The following is a 12722-nucleotide window of genomic DNA, read 5'->3' on the forward strand; positions in this document are numbered from 1 at the left end:
CCCGAGTTCACGACTCCTCGCGCTCGCGCCCGCCGCCCTGAGACTTTGCACGACCCGTTTCTCCTCCCCTCGCCCCTGGCCACTTTTTCCTCACACTTCTTCCCACACCCCCTCCCCCAACACGCGCCCCCCTCCCCCAACGGCTCCTCCCCCGGCACCCGCTCCAGGCCCCAGCTCACCTGCGGGGCCACCCCCGTCCCGGCGCTGGTGCGGCTGCTGCAGCTGGAAGGGGACCGTGGCCCTGAGCGGCTGCAGCCCAGCCCGGGGGGAGCCGGCGGGGGCTGGGGGAGAGCAGCCCCGCCGGAGTCCTCCCGACCCTCCGCGCCCCGGCCCCCAGGCACCTCCGCCTCTGCCGCCCGCTGCGGCCCCCGCCATTGCCCGCCCGCCCGACCGCCTGCCTCGGCCCCGCAGCGAGCCCCACACAGCCCCCAACCCCCGTTGCGGCTGCTTATCTGCCCTACGAGGCAGAGACCGGCCCCTTCAACCCAGAGCTCTCATTGGCCTACGGATTCCCAGGCCTCTCCTCCCAACCAATCCTCGGCTTGATCATCCCTTCCCAGAGGGTAATTGGTTAACATGCCTAGCGATCCAACCCAAAACCCCACCCCCATCCCACCCCCGCCTGCTTTCGCATGTCCGAAGGACCACTGATTGGCCTACGCAGAAGAGGGCTGGTTCTCCAGCGCCCCCAATGAGAAGACGCAGAAAAGGGGAGCGTCACACCCAGTCCCAGGTAGTATGCAAATACGGTGTCACGTGACGTCAGACTGAGCGGGGCGGGACCAGGCGTAAGATGGAATCAGGCATTGAAATCATCATGGGGGGTAGGGAAGAGTGTCAAACTTTCAGCAGTTGAGTGAGTCCTGGCAAGCATCAAGAAAGCGATACCTTAAAAGAGCATTACTTTTAGTTTAATCTAAAAACATTAGTTTTGAGCCCTCAGGATCTCAGTGCTGCTTTCAACTCCAAAGTCTACAAATTAATGCAAAGTTTGCATACATTTGCATGCGATTTGCGTTATATTCGTGCACTTAATGGCTACCGTGCCTCATGTGACACCCACATTTGTCTTTCTCCACGTTTCCAAGTTCGTACTTGGTGTTGGTCCTACCTAAACACACACACACACACACACACACACACACACACACACACAAACTGCTACAAGCAGGAATTTCTCTTTAGAGTCGTCCATTTCAAATCTAGCTCAGCTGAGTGGAAGGAACAAAGTGACTGAAAAACTGGAAGGAACAAAGTGACTGAAAAACTTGCCCAAATTTGCACAGCGACTCCATTCTAAATCCTGGTCTTCTCATTTTAAAGCTCTCTGACCTACAAGTCAAAATGTGAATAGATAGTCCTCAAAGAGAATAAATGCAGTTGTAAAAATCACATGTTAGACTATATATGAAGACATTTGAGAAAGAAAACAGCATTTGAGTCACTATTAAAATTACTCTTCAAAAGAAAAAAGTTATTACCCTTGATATTTATTAACCATGTTCTATATATAGAAAAAGCAAAAGACAATCAACCCTGGATTGTCTGCGGTAAGGGACCATCCAAGTAATTGGACAATTCCCTCCAGATTTATATTTAGCTATGAACTCTAATTTTGATCTTGCTACAAATTTATCTTTCTATTTTTGTTTTTGCCCAGTTTAATGTTAAAATAAAGATATTCCCTGAAGCTATACTAACTAATCAAGGAAGAGGAGGTAATCTGGGAGCATGCTGCAAGGCAAGAAGAGGTCACTCTGGGATTAAATATTGAAACAGATAATACCCAAAGTGGAAATTCAAGAGTTGGTTGAATATTAAAATCAGTCTACATACTGAGGCAATGGAACATCCTGAAGGAAGGTTTTCTTTGCAGAGTGTACTCTTGTAGGTTTGAAGGACTTACTTCAAGATCTGACATGTGAAATCTTTCTATATTGACTGGGAAATGTTATATTCCTTTTCCATGAAGAAGACAACTTTACCAAAGGCAGATAGGAAAGAACACAAACTGATGAACTGTTAAAAACTCATTCTTTATAAATTTAACTCAGTTTTTTAGAAAATCTTCCAATTTAGCCCAGCCAGTGTGGGTCAGTGGTTAAGTGTCAGCCCACGAACTAGGAGGTCAGGGTTCAATTCCAGGTCAGGGCACATGTCCAGGGTTTTGGGCTCAATCCCCAGTCGGGGGTGTGCAGGAGGCAGCCAATTGATGTTTCTCATAGATGTTTCTCTCTATCCCTCTCCCTTCCTCTCTCTAAAATCAATAAAAAAAATTTTTAATCTTCCAATTTATAACATTCCTCAATTCTAATTAGTTCAAAATTTATATATATGCTCATGACAATCTGGAAAAAGAAAAGCATGGATTCTTATTATGGTGCAAGTAAGAAACCTGGGGCCCAAAAAGGTTAAGTACTTTTGATTCTTAGTTCATGTCTCTATGAGATCTTATTTGACCACCCTGCCTCACATCTTCATTAATCACAGTAATGGTAGCATCTAACATTCATTGAGTCCCTTTTTCCATGCCAGGTACATGTTAAGCACTGTGCATACATTATATCATTTAACACTCATGACCACACCTATGAGTATTATTTCCTCTTCACTGAGCTTCAGAAAGAAATAACATGCCCAAGCCTGGCTGGGTAAGAGCATCATCCTGATATGCCAAGGTTAGGGGTTCAATTGATGCCCAGTCAGGGCACGTACAAGAATCAACCAATAAATGCATAAATAAGTGGAACAACAAACATCTCTCTATCTCTCTATCTCTACCTCTCTCTCCCCTTCCTCCCCCCCCTCCTTCCCCTCTCTCTCTCTAAAATCAGTATTTTTTTTTAAATATATTTTATTGATTTTCCACAGAGAGGAAGGGAGAGAGATAGAGAGTCAGAAACATCGATGAGAAAGAAACATCGATCAGCTGCCTCCTGCACATCTCCCACTGGGGATGTGCCCGCAACCCAGGTACATGCCCTTGACCGGAATCGAACCTGGGACCCTTCAGTTCACAGGCCGATGCTCTATCCACTGAGCCAAACCGGTTTCGGCTAAAATCAGTATTTTTTTAAAGAAAAGAAATAACATGCCCAAGGTTACTCCAACATCCTGACTCCAGAGCTGAACTCCTTTCTCTCTATTCTTGTAAAACTTTATGAATATAGAAGGCTTACTATTTATATTTTACATAAAGAATGTCCAAAGCTGCACACGTGGCTGATATGTTAAAATTACAGTTGTCTAGTATTTTACAGCTCTTACATATATAATCTCATTGAGTTTTCACAATAGGCATACAAGATAGAAAATGCAGATATTGTCTCTATTTTACAGAAAGCTAAGTCACAGAGGCTAGATAACTTGCCTAATATCACCCACTTAGTAAATGACAAATTCAGGACTTACATCCAAAGTCTTTTGACTCAGATTCAAGTACTTTCCCAACCAATACTCAACTTCTAAACCATTGGCCTGCCTGAGAGGATAGGTTAGTTGGTCTCTTGAAATGTTCTTGCCTCACAACTTATTCCATTTTAGGAGCCCTCAACATGTAAATTCTCAGGTAGTCTTAGAAGATGCTGAGTGATTTTTAAAAATGTATTCTAGAGAGAGGAAGAAACATTAATGTGAGAGAGAAATATTGATTGGTTGCCTCCCATACACACCTCGACTGGAGATTGAACCCGCAACATGGGTATGTGCCCTGACTGGGAATCGAACCCACCACCTTTTGGTGAATGGGATAACACTCACCAACTGAGCCACACTGGCCAGGGCTGACTTATTATTATTATTATTATTATTATTATTAGTTTGAGCCATACAGTGTATGTTAGAGGTAAAGGCCCTGGAATTAAGAATCATGAAATACTTTGGGCCAGTGGTATCGTTTCTTTATACCAAATAAAGATAAAATGGCATATTACTGGATAGCTGCATTCTTTCCTTGGGGAGAATGGTAATGTGGGTAGTCTCAAGGACGTGGGATTTAAATTTTGTTCCAAAGCCCAAGTTACGAGGAATTGAGGACCTGGACAGTGGAAGAAGAGCCAGTGGAGGCGGCACAGCTGAAGAATTGGATCTTCTGAGTCCAGAGAGTCCTGGTTCTTCCTGATAAGTTGCTGGCAAAAGACACTAAAGCTGACCTAGCTGAAGGAGTGAGAAGGCAGGAGGCATCGGAGATCCCTGTCCTCTCACTAACCAGGTATCATGTCCAACCAGCTGTCTCTTATTGCTTTCTCTATCACTGATAGCTTCTCCTGGCATGGGCATGATGGGAGGATAAAGCCTTCATTCTGAAGATCAACGCCTGTCTGTTTCCTCCAATAAAAGAAGCCATAGCTTTGGGAAGGATGTGTACTGCTAAGGGGTGATGCCTTGACTTCAAAGGCATCTTTTAGCTTATAAGAAATCTTTGTCACCATCCCGTCATCCTTATCAACACCATTGTCATTAATTTACTCATCACAAATTTAGTGAAATGACCAGTATGTGCCAGACACAGAACGAGGCGCTAGTTAATAATGATCAGAGGCATGCTCTCCACCCTGGAGTTCACAGCCCAGCAAGCCTTGAAGCCTGTTTGCAGAAGTGGTCCTGGGCTAGAGGCTATTCCGGTTGAGACAAGACCTGGTTCCTGCTTTCAGGGACTTTGGGTCACAGGCAGGCACCCATAAACATCAGAAGTGGAGAATTGCATATACCAATAAATTGTTTTTCATCTATAGGACAATTACTTGCCTCAGAGGGTTCCAATAGCAAATGCTTACTTAGTCCCTTGATCCCGGCCTGCTCTTGGGATGTCCACAGATGTCACAATAAATGAGGATTCAAGGAATTGGAGTTAGTTTCTCTACAGGTGTGTATCAGGTGTATAGCCTCTCCCCAAAAAGTACCTATAAGCCCCAAGGGTCTTAAAAGCTGTAGGAGTCTGACGGACTACCAAGGATGAAAGGCTGCAGGGAGTGCTGGCAGATCAGAGGATCAGCAGGGAAGCCTTATCCTGCTGGCCACTGAATTAAAAGAAGTCTAGGGTTGTCACAGCCAAGAGAAGTTTTCCAGGTTTGAAGGAACTGGTCCTACTTTCAGGGCACCTTGACCTTCACTCTGTGCATTTATGGCACAATAACCAACAAGAATGGCAATTCCAAATGATCATTTTGCCCCCCAAAATCATTGATACTCAGTAGCAACTGTTCAGCAGAGAATAAAGAAGTTCTGATATTCCTTCATACCTAGGGGACTGGACTTCTTGGTAAATGTCTAAGTGCTAACGTCTTTGGCCCCCAGGGTTCCAGAATAATAAAACAGAAAATAAGATGACGCAGACACACAGTGTCTCTTTCCGACCTACCTCCTTTCTTCAGCTTCTGTCTGAAATGTCAGGCCTTGATCCTCAGGGAATGAGATCTTGAGGAAATGGGGTCAGAACTGAAGGAGCAGAGCAGCCTGAGAGGGATTGGGAAGGAGAGTTGAGGGAATGAATGAGGTTATGGGAACAGAGTAGGGAGGGGGGCCTAGGCCTCAACAACTCTCCCACTCTGGTGGCCTCCCTCTCTCTCTATCCCTTCTCTCTTACTCCCAAGGTAACCAGATGGCCTGGATTTTGACCTTCGGGACCCAGTCTGACACATTTTTCCCTTCCTGAGGCCCACCACCACCAGTTTCTGGCTTAGTTATCTCACTTGTTCATGTTCCTTCATTCTGACTGGATGGCATTTACTCCTTAACTCTTCTTTTCCTCTCTCTTGGTGGGAATCGAATTTTCTTGCTAAACTGTAGCCTTTTTAAAATTAAGATTCCTCAACCTTGACAATAAAGGAGCCAGCAGAAGTTTTAAAACAGGTAAAGAGTAATCGTGGAATCTGAGATATCAACATTTTGGAATACTGGACCTAGTGGCACATTCTGTGAAAAATACGAAAGTAGGTTGTAGTTTTTATAAGCATTGGAATAGACATTAGAGACTATATATGATCTAGTCCCCGCATTTTACAGATAGAGAAATGGATGCCCAGACAAGGCAAGGACTTGCCAGAGGTCACTCGGCAAATCAGAGGCAGGGCAGGGACCAGGGTTCTTTCATCCCATTCAGTGTTGCCTCAAAACATAAATAATTTTAAAAGAATTTAGATGGAATACTATTCAACAATAAAATGAGACAAACTACTGATATATGCTACAATGTGGATAGACCTTTAAAATATTATGCTAAGTGAAAGAGGCCAGATGCAAAAGACCACATAGTGTGTGATTCTGTTTATATGAAATGTCCAGAAAAGTCAAATTTAGAGACAGAAAGTAGATCAATCGTTATCCAGGGTTGGGAGTGGGAGCAGGGATTACCTGCAAAGAAGCACAATGAAACTTTTGGGGGTGATAGAAATGATTTAAAACTGGAATGTGGTGATGATCACACAACTTTATAAATGTACTAAAAATCATGTATAATTATTAATTTTATGGTATGTAACTTATACCTCATTAAGGTGTCCCCCCCCAAAAAAAAAAGAATTTAGATATGCTTATGAATGGGAGATCTATGGCGGATAGCAGACCCTGCTAATCTTTAAGGGAATGTCTCAGGAAACAAATGTACCCATGACATCCCTAAAAGGTCACTGTACAAGATGTAAGATTTGGCTCTTTGGCCTGTGGAATATCAGGCTGGCATTTTTCAGTTTTTAAAACTATCCTCCTCTCTAAAATATGTTTCCTGAGGAGAACAGGTGTCTTGGTCATCACTTTAATTACTACACCTAGCTCACTGTGACCAGCATGCAGATGTTGCTTCACAAAAAAATTCATTAAACTCAAATTCTGCTGCATCATGTGATTATGAGTACCGTAGGGGACCATCTGGTTTCTAGAGCAGTGCCTTGATGGGAACAGTTTGCATCCCCCACTCCCGACTTTCCCAGGCCCATTGAGAGATCAAACTCTTTGGAGAGGAGAGTTGGTTTATGTACATTCCCAGGAGACTGGGTATAAACCAAAAGGCCCATTTGTCTCAGCCCCTTTTAGACTCCCCTCTTCTCCACCACTGTTCCCATTCACCTTCTTCAAGTTGGCCTCAACAATGTAATTACCCCTAAGGCAAATAACCTATAATATTCTAAACTACTCCATCTGATTCCAGTCCTTCTCCCTTCCTCTCACACTGTGCACCAAATCAGACATCAGGTATCATTCCAATTTCAAAAATATTACAAATATAACAGAAGGGACAAGCGGCTTGAAAATTGGTCTGTAGTCTGATTTCCTTTAGATCCAGGACACAGACTCCAGAGCTATTTTCAGAGCCAAAAATATTATCTCTAAAGGGCTTTTGTAATAATAGATAACTGCAAAATATCACCACAGGTTCTTCCTCCGTTTTATTTCTGTTCCTTGGTTTATGAACATTCCTTCTCCCTGCAATTCCATCTTTCACCATCTGCTTCCCTTTCCAATTAGATCTCACTTCCTCCAAACGTTCCTCAATTGACCTTATGAGATACTGATGATTCCCTAGGGACTCAGGTGTTCAGTTTGTAGCACAATATTTGAGTATTAGCTCACGGGTAGCTTTATCATTTCTGCTAAGTCACTTTATATCTGTTGGTCTTTTCTTCCCAATTCTGAGCAAAGGAATCCATTTATTCTGGTATTTCTTGTCAGCAACTAGTGCAAACCACTGCATCTGGCAATGTGGAATCAATGTTGGTTAAATATTTGACTGTTTCTCCAACTAATGTTTCTGACCACTCCTAAAAGTTGAGGCTAAAAGTCCTGCAGACTGAAAGCAGGGAAGGCTCCAGGTTTTGTGAGTAAAAAAGTTATAGTTAGGTACGAGGGCTTGGAAGGGTTCTGTGCAAGTAAGAGTCTCTGACACTTAAGTTTCATTAACTTCAATGTAAATCTGTTTCTAACTGAAAGAATGAAGCCTGGTTACATCCCATCCAACTCCTCAACCCTGATTGAATGGTCTATTCCTGGTTTCTCTAGTGGATATCCTACACTCAACACATCTATTCAATGGCTCTGGCTTGACAAAATGGCCTTGGTGGCCAAGTCTCTTTATCTAATGAAAAAGTCTCAAAGGGCTAGATTGACATTCCTCCCACAAAATATTGCTCCTTTCAAAGCAGGAGGTTTCTCTTGCTATGCATGGTGGAGGGCAAAGACCTTGTACCTAATTCTGGAAGCCCCTGATGGCTCAAGCCTCAAGGAATTATGTTGTTGTGTAGCAGAAGGGCCTGGAATGTTCCAGTACATTCCACGAGTGGCCTCTGTGACCCCTGCTTCTATTCAACTTGGGCAAAGGCCTGGTAGTCTACAAAGTGGCCTGTATTCTGCTGGGGTAGGAAGCCGGTTGGACATGCTTCTTCCATGCCACTCTGATAAAATCACACAAGTTGGCACCTTCTCTGGAAGTCCCACCCAACAGCTCCACCCAATTCTCTGACCACCTGGATATTTTCCCAGAATGTCAAGCCAGGGTTTAGATACCAACTCTATCAATTTCTTGGCTCTATATACCCAGTTCTGAATTCTTCCCCAAACAGACTAGAAATCTGGGTTTCCTGAACCAGTGGTGTGTCTGCATTCTTCAGAATGCCCAAGGAGCCTATACCACCTATAGAGACAGAAACCTCAGGGCCCCAGAAGGAAAGAATATAATCAGGACGCTACAGACCATCTGCCCCTGCTACACAGCATAGAAGAAAACTTCCACTTACTGGGCACTTACTATAGGCTCCACAATTTGCACACCTCCTCTCGTTTGATCCTCAGTCATAGTTATTATACCCTGTATAGTAGGTATAATTATTCCCATTTCACAGGCAAGAAAACTGAGGCTCAGAATGATTAGGAAACCTGTTAAAAAGGTTATATAGCTAGAGGTGACCTGCCTTCACCTCTGCTGTGTCTGACCACAACTGGAGGTGGGGTCAGTGGACTAGGTGAGGGGGATGCAGACCTAGAGGTTCACTCTTTACCCAGAGATTAAAGGTCAGAGATAGGAATATTGGTCAGACTAGTCATGCTATAACTTACTCCCCTGTCTCCCTGTCACTCCCTCAGCTCTAAATTCTCTAGAACTCTAACTTTGTTTATATTGCAGGGGAGCAGTGCTCAGAAATCATGGAGGTGAGTCTGGCAGGTTCCAGCTGTTCCTGTTGTGTGAGTCAAACTTTTTTTTTTAAAACTTCTCCTTGGCAAAAGCATGTCTGTCCTTCAGTGGACTAGCTAGCCTAGGACCAAATCCATTCCCTTTCTCCAAGCTTCCTATCTCGAGGGAGGAAAGAGAGAGAGGGAGAGATGGGGAAGTTGGGGGATTTCCATTAAGAAGAAACCAGAGAAGATTAAAGGAGGCAGAAGGGTGGTGCTGCCCTTTAAGAAAGCCTGCCAGAGCTCTGGAGCTGGGACTCTTAAGAAACGCCTGTAGTGTTCCAGGTAAAGTGAGAAAGCCCTTCGTGGGGTCAAAAGAGAAGCCACAAGGGGAGGCCCTAGGGAAGACGTGGCAGAAGGTGGGAAGGAGGTAAGACTCTATCCAGGACTGCAAGTGTGTGTTTAATTCTGGAACCACCAAAATAAGAAAAGTAAAGGGGGTGCTCTCCCCCCAGGGAACACGCCCATGCCCCCTTCTCCCCCCCCCCCCTTGCCAGGCATGTTACCATTGGCTTCCACATTCCCAAGCTCCTAGGGCCCTTCCTTTACCTTCATGCTTGTTTCCTAAGCTCATTTCTTCTAGGAATTACTTTTTCTACCTCTATAATTTACCAAATAAATGTTCTCTTACTGGGTTAAGGGGGGGGAGGGGGATAAGGACACACTTGTAATAGCTTAACTAATAAAGAATTTTAAAAAATGTTCTCTTACCAAAAATAAGTAAATAAAGGGACTCACCCCTTGGCTTTGTCTCCCCACCTCTGGGATGGGGCAGCCAAGTAAGGGGGACCCTTGCTGGACCATGCTCTCCATTGCCAGCAAACTGGCTGCACTGCCTGCCCAGCCTGCCAGGGCACTGCTGGAAAGAGTGACCCACCACTGTGTTTGGTTGATAAATGATGGGCACCCCTGCCTGCTGCCCATTCTCTCTTTTCTCCCTGCTTAGTTTGCAGTCTTCTGGCTGGCAGGGAGCTCTGGAGCAGGGGTGGGGGCAGAAGGGTCCTACAGACAGTATTTAATACTCAGTGATTTATGGCAGCTGGAAGGGAAGGAGGGGAAGCCGGAGAGGGGAAGCCCCTGGGACTAGTTTCCATGACGCATCAGCACACCATTGTCAAGAGTCCAAAGTATTTTCTTGATGTCTGTGCCTTCAGGCCCAGCTTTGGGACAAGATACAGCCCTCATCTCCCCTGGGGCCCACCATTCTAATGCCATATAGGATGAGACCAGCAACTAGCTGGAATGAGGTGAATAAACATACATCCAAATCCTTATCCTTTGCTTTAAGCCCCACACTGCTGGGAGAGGGAAGAAATGTGAGGTCGAGCAGCTCAATGGCTGTTTTTGGAGGATTTATTTTTTTAACGTACAAGAATTCTTTTGAACCCTCCATGGTTCCAAGAAAAACTATTGGAAATGTCCCTGCTTAAGGGGCCAGGGGGTTAAGTGCCAGGGATGGAAGGCTAAATGCCAGGGGTGCTGGTTGCAGGGATTCTTGGGACTGGGGCTACTGGCCTCCCTGCTGTGGGCTCAGGAATACCAGGCCCAGGCTCTGGTTGCCCTGAGAGATGCAGCCATTTTTACTTCTGATTGAAGGGCACCACCTTCTGGGATTTTCCCTTTTCTGGTGAAAAACAGAGTAGAATAGGCCCAAAGGACCAAGAGTCTGGAGGGCACTGAAGGAAGATAGCAATGTGAAGCAGGGTGAGACCAATGTTTTCTATAGTTTAGAATTTGAGTCTGCTGGTGGAAAGATGTATTTTGTGGGAGTGGGTGGTAATTGCCCTTCACAAGGATGATCTCAAAAGGTCAAGGGATGGGCCTTGAATAGCCCTAATGCCCCTGAAACAGTCTATTGTATGGCTATTGTCTATACATGTAAAGGAAACCTTCTTGACCCTATTCATACTTTTTTTTTTTGCCTCTGTGGTTTCCCCAAGTGAATAACTGCATACTACTTATCCCCAGAACCAGTCTACCTCCTTTAAGCTTCAGCAACAAAATAGTTCAACTGCATTTCTTAAGCTCCTACTATGTGCCAGGTGCCATGTTAGGTGGTGCAGATATAGAGACTATTATTCATCTCTATATCCACAGCCCCTAACATGATGCCTGGCACATAGCAGGATAGGAGAAAAAGAATATGGGGAAAGAACATTCCAGGCAGAGTAAAGAATGTGTGCAAAGGTCCTGAGGTGGAAGGAACCAGCACACTCCTAAGGAATTGCAGGAAGACCAATCAGGCTGGAGCACAGAGAATGAGGTTGGGTGGAATGGGCTGGAGAGTTAACCTGAGGACAGACCACGTGGGACACTGCAGGCCCAGTATGAATTTCAGTCTGTATCCTACAGAAGCACATGGAATAAAAGTATTTACAGAAGAGCATATAATGGCTCTTTCCCAAATTACTAATGCTTTACTAATACTTGTCTCGAAGGAGAACAATAACAACAGTCTGAACTACTAGGAACTTCCCCAGTGTCCTTGCATGGTGTGGCTCTGTCTGGCTGGCACTGGGAAGGCCCAAAATTGATGAGCCAACCCCAGCCTTGCAGCCTTCAGGCGAGGGATGGCCCCTGCCAGTGTGGACAGAGGGGTAGGGGTGGAGGGTGGGTGGAGTGCTTTGCCTGAGGTATCAGCTCCACAGTGACATTTGGAACAGCCCCAAGACTATGGCTCTTGTTCCTAGATAACTCTATCATGTGTTCCCCCATTTAAATGGTCTGCTCACCCTACCGCCCTTCCTATAGCAGCTGTGCTCCCCACCCAATCTGGGGAAGGCCCTTGGATAAGAACTCTGACTCTGCCCAGAACCTGGGGTCTTGACCTGCTGAGTTCAGGCCTCTGTACTGCCAGGAACCATGCATCCTATATAATAAAAGGGCAATATGCAAATTGACCCTAACAGCAGAACAACCAGGAACAACTGGTCGCTATGACGCGCACTGACCCCCAGGAGGCAGACTCTCACACAGGAGCTGCCCCCTGGTGGTCAGTGTGCTCCCACAGGGGGAGCTCTGTTCAGCCACAAGCCAGGCTGACGGCTGCAAGCGCAGTGGTGGTGGCAGGAGCCTCTCCTGCCTCCTCCACACCCTAAGCCACAGTTGGACATCCCCCGAGGGCTCCTGAGCTGCCAGAGGAATGTCTGACTGCCACCTTAGGCCTGATCCCCCTGCGAGTGAGCCTAAGCTGGCAGGTGGACATCCCCTGAGGGGTCCTGGACTGTGAGAGGGCGCAGGCTGGGCTGAGGGACCCCCTACCCCCAGTGCACAAATTTTCGTGCACCGGGCCTCTAGTATTTACATATCCTTGATAGTTTTCCAGAGGTATTAATGGAAACCATGGAAGAGGGTTATGATGGTTGGACTCAGCTTTTCTGAAGACCTCTCTTTGCTTCTTAGTCCTATCTTTGGAGAATGTGGTTTGGTGTAGTGACATCTACTGGCAAGGCTAGGCAGGTAAGGAAATGACCAGATGCCTACTCATCCTCCAGTCATTTCCAGACTAGTAGGAAAATCATTCTTAACCCTGAGATTGGGTTGAGGTTAGTAACCTCATTTGG

General features: G+C 45.5%; 1 protein-coding gene across 2 annotated transcripts in view; it reads right to left on the minus strand.

Annotated features, from left to right (window-relative positions):
* FAM117A (family with sequence similarity 117 member A) overlaps positions 1-12722 on the minus strand; it is a 60434-nt gene that overhangs the window by 40504 nt on the left and 7208 nt on the right. Inside the window, exon 1 of one of the 2 annotated variants that reach the window (XM_006098952.2) lies at positions 180-442. The exons of the other annotated variant lie outside the window; for it this stretch is intronic. Within the exon in view, the coding sequence (XP_006099014.1) occupies positions 180-375 (196 nt within the window). The 5' untranslated portion in view covers positions 376-442. Of the gene's footprint in view, positions 1-179; positions 443-12722 lie in introns of those variants that run through there. 2 annotated transcript variants of the gene reach the window in all.

The sequence above is a fragment of the Myotis lucifugus genome, unplaced genomic scaffold (assembly GCF_000147115.1).
Source record: "Myotis lucifugus unplaced genomic scaffold, Myoluc2.0 scaffold_254, whole genome shotgun sequence".
NCBI classification, from domain to species: Eukaryota; Metazoa; Chordata; class Mammalia; order Chiroptera; family Vespertilionidae; genus Myotis; species Myotis lucifugus.